Here is a 14,211-nt window from a genome sequence, read left to right as displayed (position 1 = left end):
AATAAGACAGGCCCCCAAATACCAGGGAATCAGAAATAATTCTGCTCACAGTTAGCATTAGCACTGATGTCAGAATCAACCTGATTCTGAATCAGAATCAGCTATTTTGAATTCTAGTGCTAATTAAAGTAGTGAATCAGAGTCAGGATGTATAAAAATACCATTAACCAGCCATATGGATTCTTGTAATACAATCCATGAGTGCTGAGTACAGAAAAAAAATCTGCTGATAACTGCAAAACAACATTGAGAAAGGTAAAGATGTGTCTATCTGTAACTAAATTTAATTATCTATATATAGTAAGGGGGTGAGGAGTAACAATTGTTTCAGGGATTACTGAGGATGTGACTCTTGGACTCTACCGGTCAGACCGATGGCACCACGCAGTATGGGCTGATTCCCTTTCTATTTAAAGAAAAGCACTGCTAGGAAACCCAAAGAGGGTTAGGAACAGAAAACTGAAGAGCTCAGTCTTTTTGAATTTTTCTTTAAGAAAACTAGACATAAATTTAAAATGCCGTGCTCCAAGAAGGCTTTTAAAGTGGCAAGATCGTGTTGAGTGCCAATATGACAAAAAGGCAAGCCTTGTTAACATTCTGCTCTTGTTCCCTTTCCAGTCATGCTAAATTGGTGGACATAAAGCACTTTTTTTCCTAAAGTCACTTTTCTTCCAGCAAGAAGTTTAAAGCTATAATATTGTTTTGTCTTTCTTTTGAGGGAAGATGTTACAGTACTGAAAGCTGACATTAGTTTGTAAATTTGAAAAATGCAGGTAAAATACTCTCTATTTCTGTCCAAGCCACGCTTTCAATGGTTTTGGTTTTTTGGTTGGTTGTTTGTTTCTTTCTTGAAAATAAAGGCAAAAAAACCCCCACCCTCCCTCCCCACAGAACCCAAACAACAAACAAATACCAAAAAAACCCCACAAAATAAACTAAACCAAAACAAACCCCACCAATCAATATATTTAAGGCTCTGTAAAGCCCACTTTTTACATTATTTTTTGTCCTGGCATATTAAACTCATGCAGGTTTAGCTCTTCGCAACTCAGTTTCAGCAGAAAAGGTTCTGTAACCCACTGGAAATATAAAATGGGTTGGGATGGTCTTTTTTTTTTTGGCTACAAGAACATTGATTAATGAATTATGAGGGAAAAATACTTCAGATACTTCTGTTGGGGGCTGTGAATGACTGCTTTATGGCCTGTATCAAATGAATATGACCAGATATCAGGAGAAGTACCCACAACACAAACCTATTAATATATATATAATTACTATATATCAGCAGTCTTGATGGTAGTCATAGTAAAAAGAATAGAATAGAATAGAATAGAATAGAATAGAATAGAATAGAATAGAATAGAATAGAATTAACCAGGTTGGAAGAGACCTTTGAGATCATTGAGTCCAACCTATAATCCAACACTATCTGTTCAACTAAACCAAGGCACCAAGCGCCCCATCAAGTCTCTTCCTAAACACCTCCAGTGATGGTGACTCCACCACCTCCCTGTGGAAAAAAAAAAAAAGGACAAGGACTGAATGAGCTATGGAGAATGAACTTCTCCCACGTAGAGGTGGCTTTTCCAGGTGAGGGAAAAAATGTACTACTAAATAGTCTTGTGAAAATATGTACCAATACTTTAGTTTCCTAGGCTCTCAACCTTACACCATTCTAAAGCAACGGATTCATTTAAAAAAAATAGGTGCCAAACAACACAGAACACAAACAGCGTCCAGTTCTGGGCCCCTTGGTTTAGGAAAGATGTTGAGTTGCTAGAACGCATCCAGAGAAGGGCAACAAAGCTGGGGAGGGGTCTCGAGCACAGCCCTGTGAGGAGAGGCTGAGGGAGCTGGGGTTGCTTAGCCTGGAGAAGGGGAGACTCAGGGGAGACCTTATTGCTCTCTACCTGAAGGGAGGTTGTAGCCAGGTGGGGGTTGGCCTCTTCTCCCAGGCAACCAGCACCAGAACAAGAGGACACAGTCTCAACCTGTGCCAGGGGAGGTTTAGGCTGGATGTTAGGAAGAAATTCTTCACAGAATAAGTGATTTGCCATTGGAATGGGCTGCCCAGGGAGGTGGTGGTGGAGTCACCATCACTGGAGGTGTTTGAGACTGGATGAGGCACTTGGTGCCATGGTTTAGTTGGTGTTGGGTGATAGTTTGGACTTGATGATCTCAAAGGTCTTTTACAAGCTGGTTAATGCTAATTTCTAATTCTAATTTGAAAACATTTTTTCTTTTGTCCTCTCTGATTTATCTTTCAAAATGACAAGGAATCCAGAAAATGTGATTACATCAAGATAGAAAGAATTATAAAGATAACAGAACCACAAGATCAACTAAGAAAACAGAGAATTTAAGTATTACCAACATACCCTCAAATATTCCCTTGTATTTCAAAAGAATAAAATAACCCACAGTAAAATACAATATGTTGCAGGACAGTTATGGCAGCAAAGGCTGCACTTCCCTTGTACAGTAACTCTAATTTATAGAGGATAGCCTGACAAATGTCAACGCTTTTTCTTACACTGGTAAGTATCTTTGCAATCTACAACAAAAGACTTGATTTTACTGGGTTTTTATTTCTCACGCAAAATTCCTCATAACTATTATTACTCCAGTTCTGTTATTCAGTGTTTGTCTTCCTAGCGTGTCTAGACAGTTAACTTACATTACATGAGTAAAAACACATTAAATATCTGATTGTTAAAACATTTCCAAGGCCCTCTGAGATGTTCATGTGATGAAAGGACAAAAGAAATAAAAGGCCTTACTTGCTTCAAAATGTATTAGTAGTTTCAGTAAAGATAAAACAACCTGCCCCACTTAGCAGATGAACAGCTACCAAGAACCCCTATCTACCCTCCTCTTCTTTTCATATTTTAATTTAAGCTTCAGTCTTCAAAACCCCATTATCATAGGTAAGTGTACAGGTTCAGGTGAAAGATTTTGTCTGGAGGTTTATATGACTTTTTTTATGACATTAACCAAGTTGGTTCATTAACACATTAACAAAAGATATCATCAGGATGTTTCTTCACACCTTGATCTTTCTTTGAGAGTCCTCAGTTCTGTATAAAGATCAAGAACATAGATTTTAATTGAGCAACAGAAGCAATATGTACATCTATCAGTACAACTCCTCTGAGTAATCTTGCTAATTTGCCTACTATCACTGCCCTGTCTTTCTCAATGTATTCTAATTTCTCCAACTTCTTTCATCCTCTGCCTGTCCTACCTTCTCTTTGCTTCACATTCTCATCCATTATTTCATTCTGTACCAGCATACACCTGGGTTTGAAGGGACCAAGGTTAGATTTTCAAACACAGGTACTCGGCGTCAGTCCCTGTCTCTTTTCTTTCACAGTTCTAAGCGGTTATTAGGTGATATTTCCAACTGCCAATGGACATTTCCTTTTAACAATCTCCTTGCAGGTCTCAGAAACTTCCATATCATTTATCCACACTCCTCAAAGTATACTGATGATTTTTCTCATCTTGGCTCAAAATCTGCATTTCATCCTCATTCACTCAGACCTTTCTTCTCTCTACAGCTCAGTAAGATGTTGTTATTCATAAGAATTTTTAATCCCACTGTGTTCTGTTTGGCATTTAAAAATAGTCTCTTCCTGTTTTTTCAGTGTGCTCTTATAAAGATTATCTTTGAGTCTTTCCTACATTTCTGATAATTTCATGATGTTTCATCTCAGCTTCTTCTTCCTCTGAATTTCACTTTGGGCCTATCTCATCCACAAAAAATTAAAACTATCTACCCACTTCTCTAATTCACACTGTGTTTCCAAACTCACAACTCGGTATTTTCCAGAGCTTCCAGGAGTGAGAAGCTCATAATCTCTGTAGTACAACCTCTTACCACTTGACCTCTTTGAACATAACCTTTAATTCCAGTCTGTAATCTAGACTTAGCTTCCTCTATATTTGCATACCTTGGCTCAGTTCAATGTTGCTTATTTTTTTCTGCACAGCATCTCTAGTAAGTTTCTTACGTACCCACTCAACTTAAACTCTTGACCATGTCATCATCACTTACATCTTACATCACAATATTGTTCTCTCTGCTCTTGGAAAATGCAGTATTGCCCTACTAATATTTGTTCAGTGGGCTGCTGCAAAGATTGTTTTTCTTGCCTATAACCCGGATCTTGTCACCTTTGTCTGTATTCTTCCAGGGAAGTCACAAGTTGCTTTTAAAATATGCTTTGTAACAGTTCACTTCCCTATTTTTTATATCTCATTCAAGGCACAAGACCTTTCTTTAATCATCCCTAATGTCAGTTCTATACCTTCCACTTAACTTTGCAGGCAGCACCTTATACAGTTTTCTTCCACTATGTTATCTATGACCATTCACAAACTTCCTCCATTATCCTTGACACTCTCCTCTAAATTAGCCCCTACAAAAACTGAAAAGAAGCTAGGCTGCTTGTGTGCCCCCATATCTGTCATGTTGAGTACAGTTATCCTTCCTCACTGTATCTGTCTCTGGTCTTAGACTACAGATACTTTAACACAAGCTGCCTTTTTGACCTATGTTTATACGATGCCTGGTATAAGAGTTAATGATGAAACATTAATGTGGTCATACAAAAGAAAGAAAAAAGACCAAATCTATGGGTTCCTCCTATCTTGAGATATCCATGATTCTGACTAGGTTTCCTGACAAAAAAATCTTTTAAAAAATGTACATGAATTACACGCTTCCCTTATTTCTTATTCTGAGAATATATTTTCTCTCTTCTTTTGTGCAACATATTCTCAAGCTGTGACAGGGGAAGTTTAGGCTCGAGGTGAGGAGAAAGTTCTTCACTGACAGAGTCATTTGCCATTGGATTGTGCTGCCCAGGGAGGTGGTGGAGTCACCATCCCTGGAGGTGTTCAAAAGGGGATTGGATGTGGCACTTGGTGCCATGGTCTAGTCATGAGGTCTGTGGTGAAAGGTTGGACTTGATGATCTTTGAGGTCTCTTCCAACCTTGGTGATACTGTGATATTTTGCTAAATTTCAGAAGGAAATATTAGAGATTTGTCTCAAAAATTAACACTCAACACTTATGCATTTGCTGCACAGCAAAAGCTACCCAGTTTTGGGGACATAATAAATACCCTGCATGCAAATACAACTGCTGCAGAATAAAGTTTCTCCATTTTGTAGCTATACCACAACCCAACATTCAGCACAAGTGGGGATATTTTCAAAAAAGAAGTGATAATATCTTGCATCAAAAAATTGTTAATTAAAAACCACCACTGGTGTTTGTGAATTTGCCTTTTTGCACCCTCCCTCTTTGGCAATAAAATCTAAAGCAGCCTTTATTTAGTAGATTGGTTACCGCTCTTAGCAAGGTTTGCATAGCACACAGCGGATGGATCTCAGTTTCTAATTCAGATCGGTATGGTATAAAAAACACTTAATTTGAAAAGGCAAGACAGCATCAGCACATGGCACAACCACACTGGTAGGATCAGTGGATGAAAGCATTGTACAAGGTCATTTTGTGTAAAACTATGAGGGAAGACAGTTTCTTGCTCTATGCAAAATATCTATGAATATGGGGAGGATAATCAGGAGAACAAGAAGAACAAAGGGAAAATAAGTGAACCAGGCAGGTCCAGAAGGACTGAATGTGAAGACAAATTAAAAACAGCAGAGGGGATGTAATTCACAGGTGCTTACATTCTGAGGGCAGAAGGCATCACAATAAATGCTCTAGATTCTACATTTCTCTATCAAGCCCATACATCTAATGAAATCAGTACAGATGTTTTGGAATGATATCTATGTGATTTAAACACATTCAAGGCTTAAGAAACTACCACTTCCCATTGAGAGATGTTCTAATGTATCATCATTCTCTCTGCTAAATCTCACTTTTTTCTAGACTGAATTTGTCTAGCTTCCATTTCCACATCTTGTTAGGTATTCATAAACTAGATCTTCTATTAAAGACTTTTTACTCAAATGAGAGTTTCAGATCAAAATAATTTTTTTCTTAACTTCTTTGATAAGTTAAGTAAGCACAGCTCTTCAGTTCTCTCATCTCCAGACCTCTTCTGCCTCTTTCCTAAACCCCACTCATTTTAGTATCCACGGTTAACATTTGAATAACTGAAAATTACTTGAAATAACAAAAATAACACTGTAAGCAGGATTTTGTCAAAGTTTAGTTTGTCCCAGCTTCCCATTGTGGCAAAGATTAGCTTGAGAACGCCTGTGAAGAGAAGAACCTACTGAAAATGTGCATAAGGGATTTGACAACTGCTTATTAAGGTAGAGCCAACAAAGACAAGGAAGGGTAGACAAAGCCACAATGGTAACAACATGAACTAGGAAAAAATGTGTCTCTTGATCTAAGGGACCCAAAACTGGACACATTATGGACCAGGTATGGCCTCACTAGGGTAGAGGAGAAGGAGAACCACCCTCAACCTCCTGGTCAGACTTTTCTTAATGCACTGCAGGACACCACTGGCCTTCTTGGTCACCAGAATACACTGCTTAACATAGTTAACGTGGTATCCACCAGGAATCCCAGCTCCTTCGCCAAGACCTGCTTTCCAGCAGGTCAACCCCTAACCTGTACTGGCGCATGGGATTATTCCTCCCAAAGTGCAGGACTGCCCAACTCTCCAGCCTTTTCAGGTCTTGCTGAATGGCAGCACAGCCTTCTCATATGTCAGTCATTCCTACACTACCACTCTTTTTTTATCCAGTCTAATAGAGAACAAGAAGACTATTTTTACCAAAAGTATGTATTTCAGGAGACCATTATAAAAGGATTTGAGTAAGAATTATTTAAATTAATGCAGTGCTACACTTCTAGCTATCACCTACCTTTTCTCTCTGTTTCCCCAAATACTTAGAAACTTCTCTACAAAGCTCACTAACTTTTAAATTTTTTCTCTTTATATATTTTTACCTAGTTACATAGAGAGGACAGACAAAACTACAGTGTAATTTAAAATACACTTCAACTCTATAAAGTCAACACAGCTGGGTGAAACACACAAACAGGAGAGGCTTCAAAGTTGGTGGAAATCAGCTGGTAAGGAGGGTTATTAGAAACAAAATGTCAGTCCTCCAAAATCTGCAGTTGCACCCAAATGAAGAAATTATGACAAACATGGAAAATTAAATAAAATAATGTAATTAGCAGGCCAAAAATGCATATACTCTTTCTTTTGTTCTAAGTCTTCCTGTCAGCTGATAATTAAGGATAGAATGAGCACTCACAGAGGATAACGTTATTTCAGAGAGTTGAAATTAACTCCTTGCATCAGTGTTCACTGAGGAAGAAATTAAAGACAATTTCACCACAACAACCTTTTGTGATGTGTCTTCTGCAAAAGGAAGTCCTGCTTTATAAACCTTGAGCTCTTCAAAGGTGTCAACAATATTCAGATAATAATCTGGGAAACACATGTTGATTCTGATTCCAAAAAGCTACTAGCAAAGACCCTCACCAACAACATTTAAGAAAAGTAGACAGCCACTGGAAAGGAGTCTTGGCCTGGCTAAACAAACAAAAGACAGGGAACAAGGTAGTACTAAGTGGTCAGTTCTCACATGGAAGGAGCTAATCAATGAGGTTCCCCTGAGACCTGTTCTATTCAGCATGTTTACAAGAGATGAGCAGTGAGGTAGACTTGCTGGAACAGATCCATGTCCTTCTTATGTTGGGGGTCACAGAGGTGAACACAGTACTCCAGGTGGGATCTCACAAGAATGGGGCAGAGAGGGGAAAAACATTTCCCTCAACCTTCTGGCCACACTTCTCTTGATGCAGCCCAGGATGCGATTTGCTTTCTAGGCTGCAAGTGCACATTGCTTAATCATATTGTTTTTCATCCACCAGTACCCCCAAGTCCTTCTCTTCAGGGCTACTCTCAATCCACTCCTTGCCTGTCACTCAGTCTGTATTTGTGCTTGAGACTGCCCTTACCCATGTGCATGACCTTAGTCTTGTCAAACTTCATGAGGTTCACACAAGCCCACCTCGTGAACCTGTCAAAGTCCCTCTAGATGGCTTCCCTTCCACCATACAGACTGCACCATGCAGCTTGGTGTCATCTGCAAACTTGCTGAGGGTGTGCTCTTTGAATGGAGTACAGATCACCCTCATCTGAAAATTAGAAGATTGAAACTGGAGCAGGGCAAATATGGTCAGACATATGGAATAGTTTCCACCTGAGTTTTCAATGATAGGGAGCTACAAATTCACAGTGGGCATGGACAGGCCATTCATTGTTTCTTCCCACATGTATGTAAAGTGATCAAAATACACCAGGAGGAAATGGGAAATTTCCCTTTTGGCAGCTTCTTCCCTGCCAATAGATGATATCATGAAAGTGTGTTACATGAGGTGACTGGAAATGTAGCTGGAAGAAAGGGACTCCCTAAGATTGCAGACAAACACAAGTTTAATAAATACATTTTCAAAAACCCATGGGTTTATCAACACTGAGGTAATTTTGGTCAATGAAAACAGAGAGCGAGCCTTTATTAAGGCTGTCCTGTGCTGATGAAACCTGTTACATGACTACTACAATCAGGAAGGTTAGAAAGCTGGCATATTTGAAGAACACTGCAGTGAGATAAAACATCCATGATGGCAGTTACAGAGAAAGAGGTAATTAATATGTGAACAGAATCAAGATGACATAGTTCAGTGCTCTGTCACTGAGACCTCATCCACTATTCCACTGAATACCATTTAGTCTTTAGAAAGACTTTTTTCTTTTTTTCCAAGTTACATAGAATCGAATCAAATCAAATTGAATCGAAGCAAATAGAATTAACCAGGTAGGAAAAGACCATTGAGATCATCAAGTCCAACCTATCACCCAACACCATCTAATCAGCTAAACTATGGCACCAAGTGCCTCATTCATTCCCCTTTTAAACACCTCCAGTGATGGCGACTCTACCACCACCCTGGGCAGCACATTCCAATGGCCAATCTCTCTTTCTGGGAAGAACTTCTTCCTAACATCCAGCCTAAACCTCCCCTGGCACAGCTTGAGACTGTGTCCTCTATTTCTGGTGCTGATTGCCTGGGAGAAGAGCCCAACCCCCACCTGGCTACAACCTCCCTTCAGGGAGTTGTAGACAGCAAGAAGGTCTCCCCTGAGCCTCCTCTTCTCCAGGCTAAACAACCCCAGCTCCCTCAGCCTCTCCTCGTAGAACTTGTGCTCGAGGCCTCTCCTCAGCTTTGTTGCCCTTCTCTGGACATGTTTCAGCAACTCAACATCTTTCCTAAACTGAGGGTCCCAGAGCTGGACCCAGGATTCAAAGTGTGGCCTAACCAGTGCTGAGCACAGGGGCACAATGACTTCCCAGCTCCATCTGGAAGCTTGCAAATTCGTAGCAGATATAAACCTTGGATAAGATGATATTTGTTAAACTTTCAGGAGAAGGAATTTTCACTTTTGGTCACATGGTTCTACGGTTTGGATGTGGGTTCTAATGTTGACTATAGAATGAACAAACATTATATGATACATTATTACTAATCACGCAAAGAGTGCATCAAGCCACAAGCATTTGTCTCATTGACTTGATGTTATATGTACTTGTTTAGACTCTTACGTGGAATGTAATCTTTCTGAAGCAACTCTTAGCAAAATGGTAGACTTGTCCACAGCTGAAACTCATAGATCCCATCAAAGAAATGAGTATACAAATTTTGTTCCCAAGAGACTTACTCTTCTCAAACTCAGGGAATCTGAGGGAAGAACAAATTCCTTGGTAGGTAAGACAGCACAAGTCTATTATCTTGAGAATATACTGCAGGCCTTCCTCTTTGCTAAACCTAAACAACTTTTTAAAGTTCTACAACCCAAAGCCCCACTACAAGCAGATTTCCACATTTAAATAAAGAGAAGAAAAAGAGCAGAGATTCCTTGAATTTGTTACTGCTAATTTAATCATTGGTGGACATTTTAAATACAATGATACAACTACTGAATGTTAAACAGTTAATGGTACAAAGACTGCTATCAGGATAAGGCATATGGTAAGCTATAAAGTAAACAATGTGATTCATGGGTAATTTTTGAACTGCAAAAGAAAAAGGTCAAACCCATACAAGGTATTAATAATTCACCTTACTATAGCAAGTCATTCTTAGTAAGTCGGTGGCATTGCTGTATGTGTTTCCAGTAAACATAAGCAAGATATTCTGAACAAGCCCTATGAGGTGAGGCTGAGGGAGCTGGGGTTGCTTAGCCTGGAGAAGAGGAGGCTCAGGGGAGACCTTCTTGCTCTCTACAACTCCCTGAAGGGAGGTTGTAGCCAGGAGGGGTTTGGTCTCTTCTCACAGGCAACCAGCACCAGAACGAGAGGACACCATCTCAAGCTGTGCCAGGGGAGGTTTAGGCTGGATGTTAGGAAGAAGTTCTTCCCAGAAAGAGAGATTGGCCATTGGAATGTGCTGCCCAGGGAGGTGGTGGAGTCACCATCACTGGAGGTGTTTAAGAGGGGACTGGATGGGGTGTTTGGTTGCATGGTTTAGTTGATCAGATGGTGTTGGGTGATAGGTAGGACTCGATCTCAAAGGTCTTTTCCAACCTGGTCTGGTCTATTCTATTCTATTCTATTCTACTAATGCAAGGTAAAAATAAAATAGAATTGTATATCCACTGCTGAAGTAAACTGTTTACTAAATATTGATTATGACATAATATGACAAAATGCCATTTTGGCTTACATTACTGTACTTTTACTACAGTAGTTTTACTTTTAGTACAGTAACTTTTTAAACTCTTACTCTTTTTTACTCTTTTAGTACAGTTCTTTTTAGTACAGTAACTTTACTTTTACTTGAGTTGTCAGATAACTAGGTAAGTGCTCATTTACTGTATTTTGCATATATCTAAGTAAATGTATGGCAGGTTGTCCTAACCTAATTTCTCTTGGCTGATGATTGTGCCTTTCTTTTTGGGATATACCCATTTTGGCCTGTTTTCCATTTCTAGACTTCATTGTCTCGAACAGTTACAAACTGACTCTCATACTGATAAGTTCTGCTCCCTGTGCTGTGGAAAAGTGGACACAAGATGAAGGTTTAGAGAAAAGGGTCTTTCCTGGGCTACCTTTTATATGGAAAGAATCTTGTAACTATGCAGTGGACACTGTGGAAAGTTGCAAGGCTGGACATTGTTTAAATGATGTTAGATGCTTTCTCCAGATTCAGTGACCCTACCACTATATTCATTCACCTGTAAGCTCTGTTCAATGTAAAAGAAGTCACCTAATGTCACTTTGCATACCAGTGTTGCATTCTTCCTTCCCTACAAAACACCACATTTTTATTCCCCCTGCTACCCCCTCCCCCCTTATAATTATAGAACAAAGGCTTCTGGTTTAGGAAAAATGAATCAGGGTTATGGTAATATTTCAGATCTTACATTAGTTCTTCAGTTTCTTCAAGGCCCTGAGAAGTGATCAGATAAATTTTATTATTGTTTTCATCACTGAATATGAAGGATTGATCTATCCATTAGCACTTCTGTAATAGCTACCCAAAGCATAACTTTAATGTTGACAGGAGAAAGGAACTTTTACCATGTATAAGATAGAGAAATGCAAGATGATCATTATTTTTATGATTAGAGAGCCATTTGAATATTTTCCATAAAACTACACTGTTAAAACAAATCTGCAAAAGCCTGAAGAATGCAGAACTAAAGATCAAATTGTGTTTATTTTAATGAGCCTTACGTCTCAATATAAAACTTCACTTCATTTTTTAATTTCATTTTTTAATGCAAATAAGGCCCCAAATGCTAGTGCACTCAAGTTAAACACTTGACATTTTTACTCCTTAAAATGCAACATTTTTATGATGTCTAGATATGTTTATTAATTAGTGATTATTAACACCCAGTAAACAACATGTCTTGTAAAAACACAATCTTTCTTCACAGCATGAGGTTGAAATCTATTATTCACTGATTCCATATGCTGAAATACACTCAAATGATCACAAATGACCTTAAGCATTAGATAAATGTAAATGAGGACAGGATAGAAAATGTGCTTTTGATTGATATCTAAAAGACTAGGTTTGAAGCCTTGACAAGGGATGAAATCTGAAATCTCTTACCCAGTAGAAGGCAACTGGAAATCTACAAAATCTAAGCTTCTGGATGGACAATACCATAGAGCCTCTCATAAGCAGGGATGAGCATCTGAGGCTGCTCACAGGAAGTCTTTGACACATGGAACCTGTAAGACCATTCCTATGGCCCATGTGGCCTTTGTCTACTTGGCAGGCACTTATTAGGATGCAGAAATATATCTCTAAGTTATATGCATGCACACACTAATGAAGGCAGATTTTTTCTAACCCTAAGTGCTCACTTCTCTATATGGAATGGCTACAAAGCATATAGATGAATGATGTAAATGATAGCCATTAAAATGATAAGGGTTTTACTCTCTATGTAAATAAGCTTATTCTGTTGTAACATTGCCTTTCTCATCCCTTTTTCAGCTTCAATTTTTGTCACTTTTAGACTGAGAGCACTTATGGAATGAGAGTTATCAACAAAAGAGGAGATTTAGACACAGGCTGGACATGAGGAGGTTCTTCACCATGACAGTGGTGAAGCCCTGGAATGGGTTGTCCAGGAAGGTGGCTGAGGCCCCATTCCTGGAGGTGTTTAAGACCAGGCTGGATGAGGCTCTGGCCAGCCTGATCTAATGTGGGGTGTCCCTGCCCATGGCAGGGGGTTGGAACTAGATAATCCTTGTGGTCCCTTCCAACCCTGACCGATACTATGATACTATGATACACACAAATAAGAGCGTACTATTTGCCCTAAGGTGCCATCTTTAGGCACGTCCAAATTGTTAACCCTATATCACAGACATTACTTTACAGTTTACTTTTAGAACACTACAAGAAAACAAAGTGCTTCCAGCTACTGTACCTAGAGATGCTTCAAGGAAATAGATAAAATAACTTCAGTGGCACCACCTGTTACAGGGTGCGTCATGAAAGGCTTGCAAGACCATCTGAAACAAGCCTTCAGGGTTACCTCAGAGACAACAGAGCTGATGCACCATGAGAAAAACACTGAGTAAGCCCTGCTCCTTAGGACATAGCGAGAGAAGGTTCCCAGAATGGCTCCAATGCTCCCCATTTGTCCTCACAGATGACAACACAACACTGACTGTACACAGGACAACCGAAAAACCTCCCATGGATGCTCCAACAACATCTGCTTTAGGGGCAAATGGGATTTGGTGTCACCCTGAATTCTCAGAGGTATTTAAAATGAAAACTGGCAATGATATAGGTACGTTCATTCCAAGTCTCATATTCAGCACAATGGGTAATGTTGAGTCTGAAGCAGCCAAATTTCAACCACGCACTAAACCACAGCTTCAAGAGACATAATGTATATGAACAAAAAGAGAAGGGAGAGGTTAAATCACCAAGATTAATCTTACAGTATGTGGAAAGCATGTACAGTATTTTTAAACACTTTGAAATGTCTGTCTTGCATCACTTCCCTATTTATGCTGTATATACATCTGTGCCAGCACCAGCAATACAGCTCACATTTTCACACTTCTGCATACATTTCACATTTACATTAAAACGTATTTCCAGAAAAGCAGTTGAATAGAATCTTACCAGCTTGAAACTTTCTGAGCCTTAAATACTCCTGCATTTTGGTTTCTTGTGACGATCTCACTTACATCTGTAGTGTATTCATTAAGAATTAACTGCAAATCTAGAGCAGTAATAAAAACAATAAAAAATGCATCCCACCACCCCCAACCCCCCGCTTTTTAATACTTTCATAATGTCTTTTGTTTCTTTGGACTTCATTAACCTGTACTAAGTTGGTAATTTACATTTCTGCTCCAGCACATCAGTCATATATACCCATTCTGCTTTTGACTGTATCAGTTGATCTCAGTGCTGAGATTTTGGAGGTTTATGGGTTTTGAGTACCTGTCCTGCTGCAAGACACATACCTTTGTTCCTGGCTCAGTCTGGGTAAAATTCAACATGTAATGGGAGCACCATAACCAGTAGACAAGGGAGTTCCTACTCCATGTGCTTTCTTGAGAAAGTTTTGGAACCACCATAAAAGACAATATATAGCAGCAAATAATTTTCCTTCCCCACAGGCACTGCAACAGTGCTTTAGACTCACGTCCCAGCTT

General features: G+C 39.3%; 1 protein-coding gene across 1 annotated transcript in view; it reads right to left on the bottom strand.

Annotated features, from left to right (window-relative positions):
• CAMKMT (calmodulin-lysine N-methyltransferase) overlaps positions 1–14,211 on the bottom strand; it is a 245,010-nt gene that overhangs the window by 23,358 nt on the left and 207,441 nt on the right. Inside the window, exon 7 of the mRNA XM_054168402.1 lies at positions 13,673–13,739. Within this exon, the coding sequence (XP_054024377.1) occupies positions 13,673–13,739 (67 nt within the window). The remainder of the gene's footprint in view (positions 1–13,672; positions 13,740–14,211) is intronic.

The sequence above is a fragment of the Dryobates pubescens genome, chromosome 16 (genome assembly GCF_014839835.1).
Source record: "Dryobates pubescens isolate bDryPub1 chromosome 16, bDryPub1.pri, whole genome shotgun sequence".
NCBI lineage: Eukaryota > Metazoa > Chordata > Aves > Piciformes > Picidae > Dryobates > Dryobates pubescens.
The sequence above is the reverse complement of the archived record's forward strand: the minus strand, read 5'-3'. Positions and strand labels throughout refer to the sequence as shown.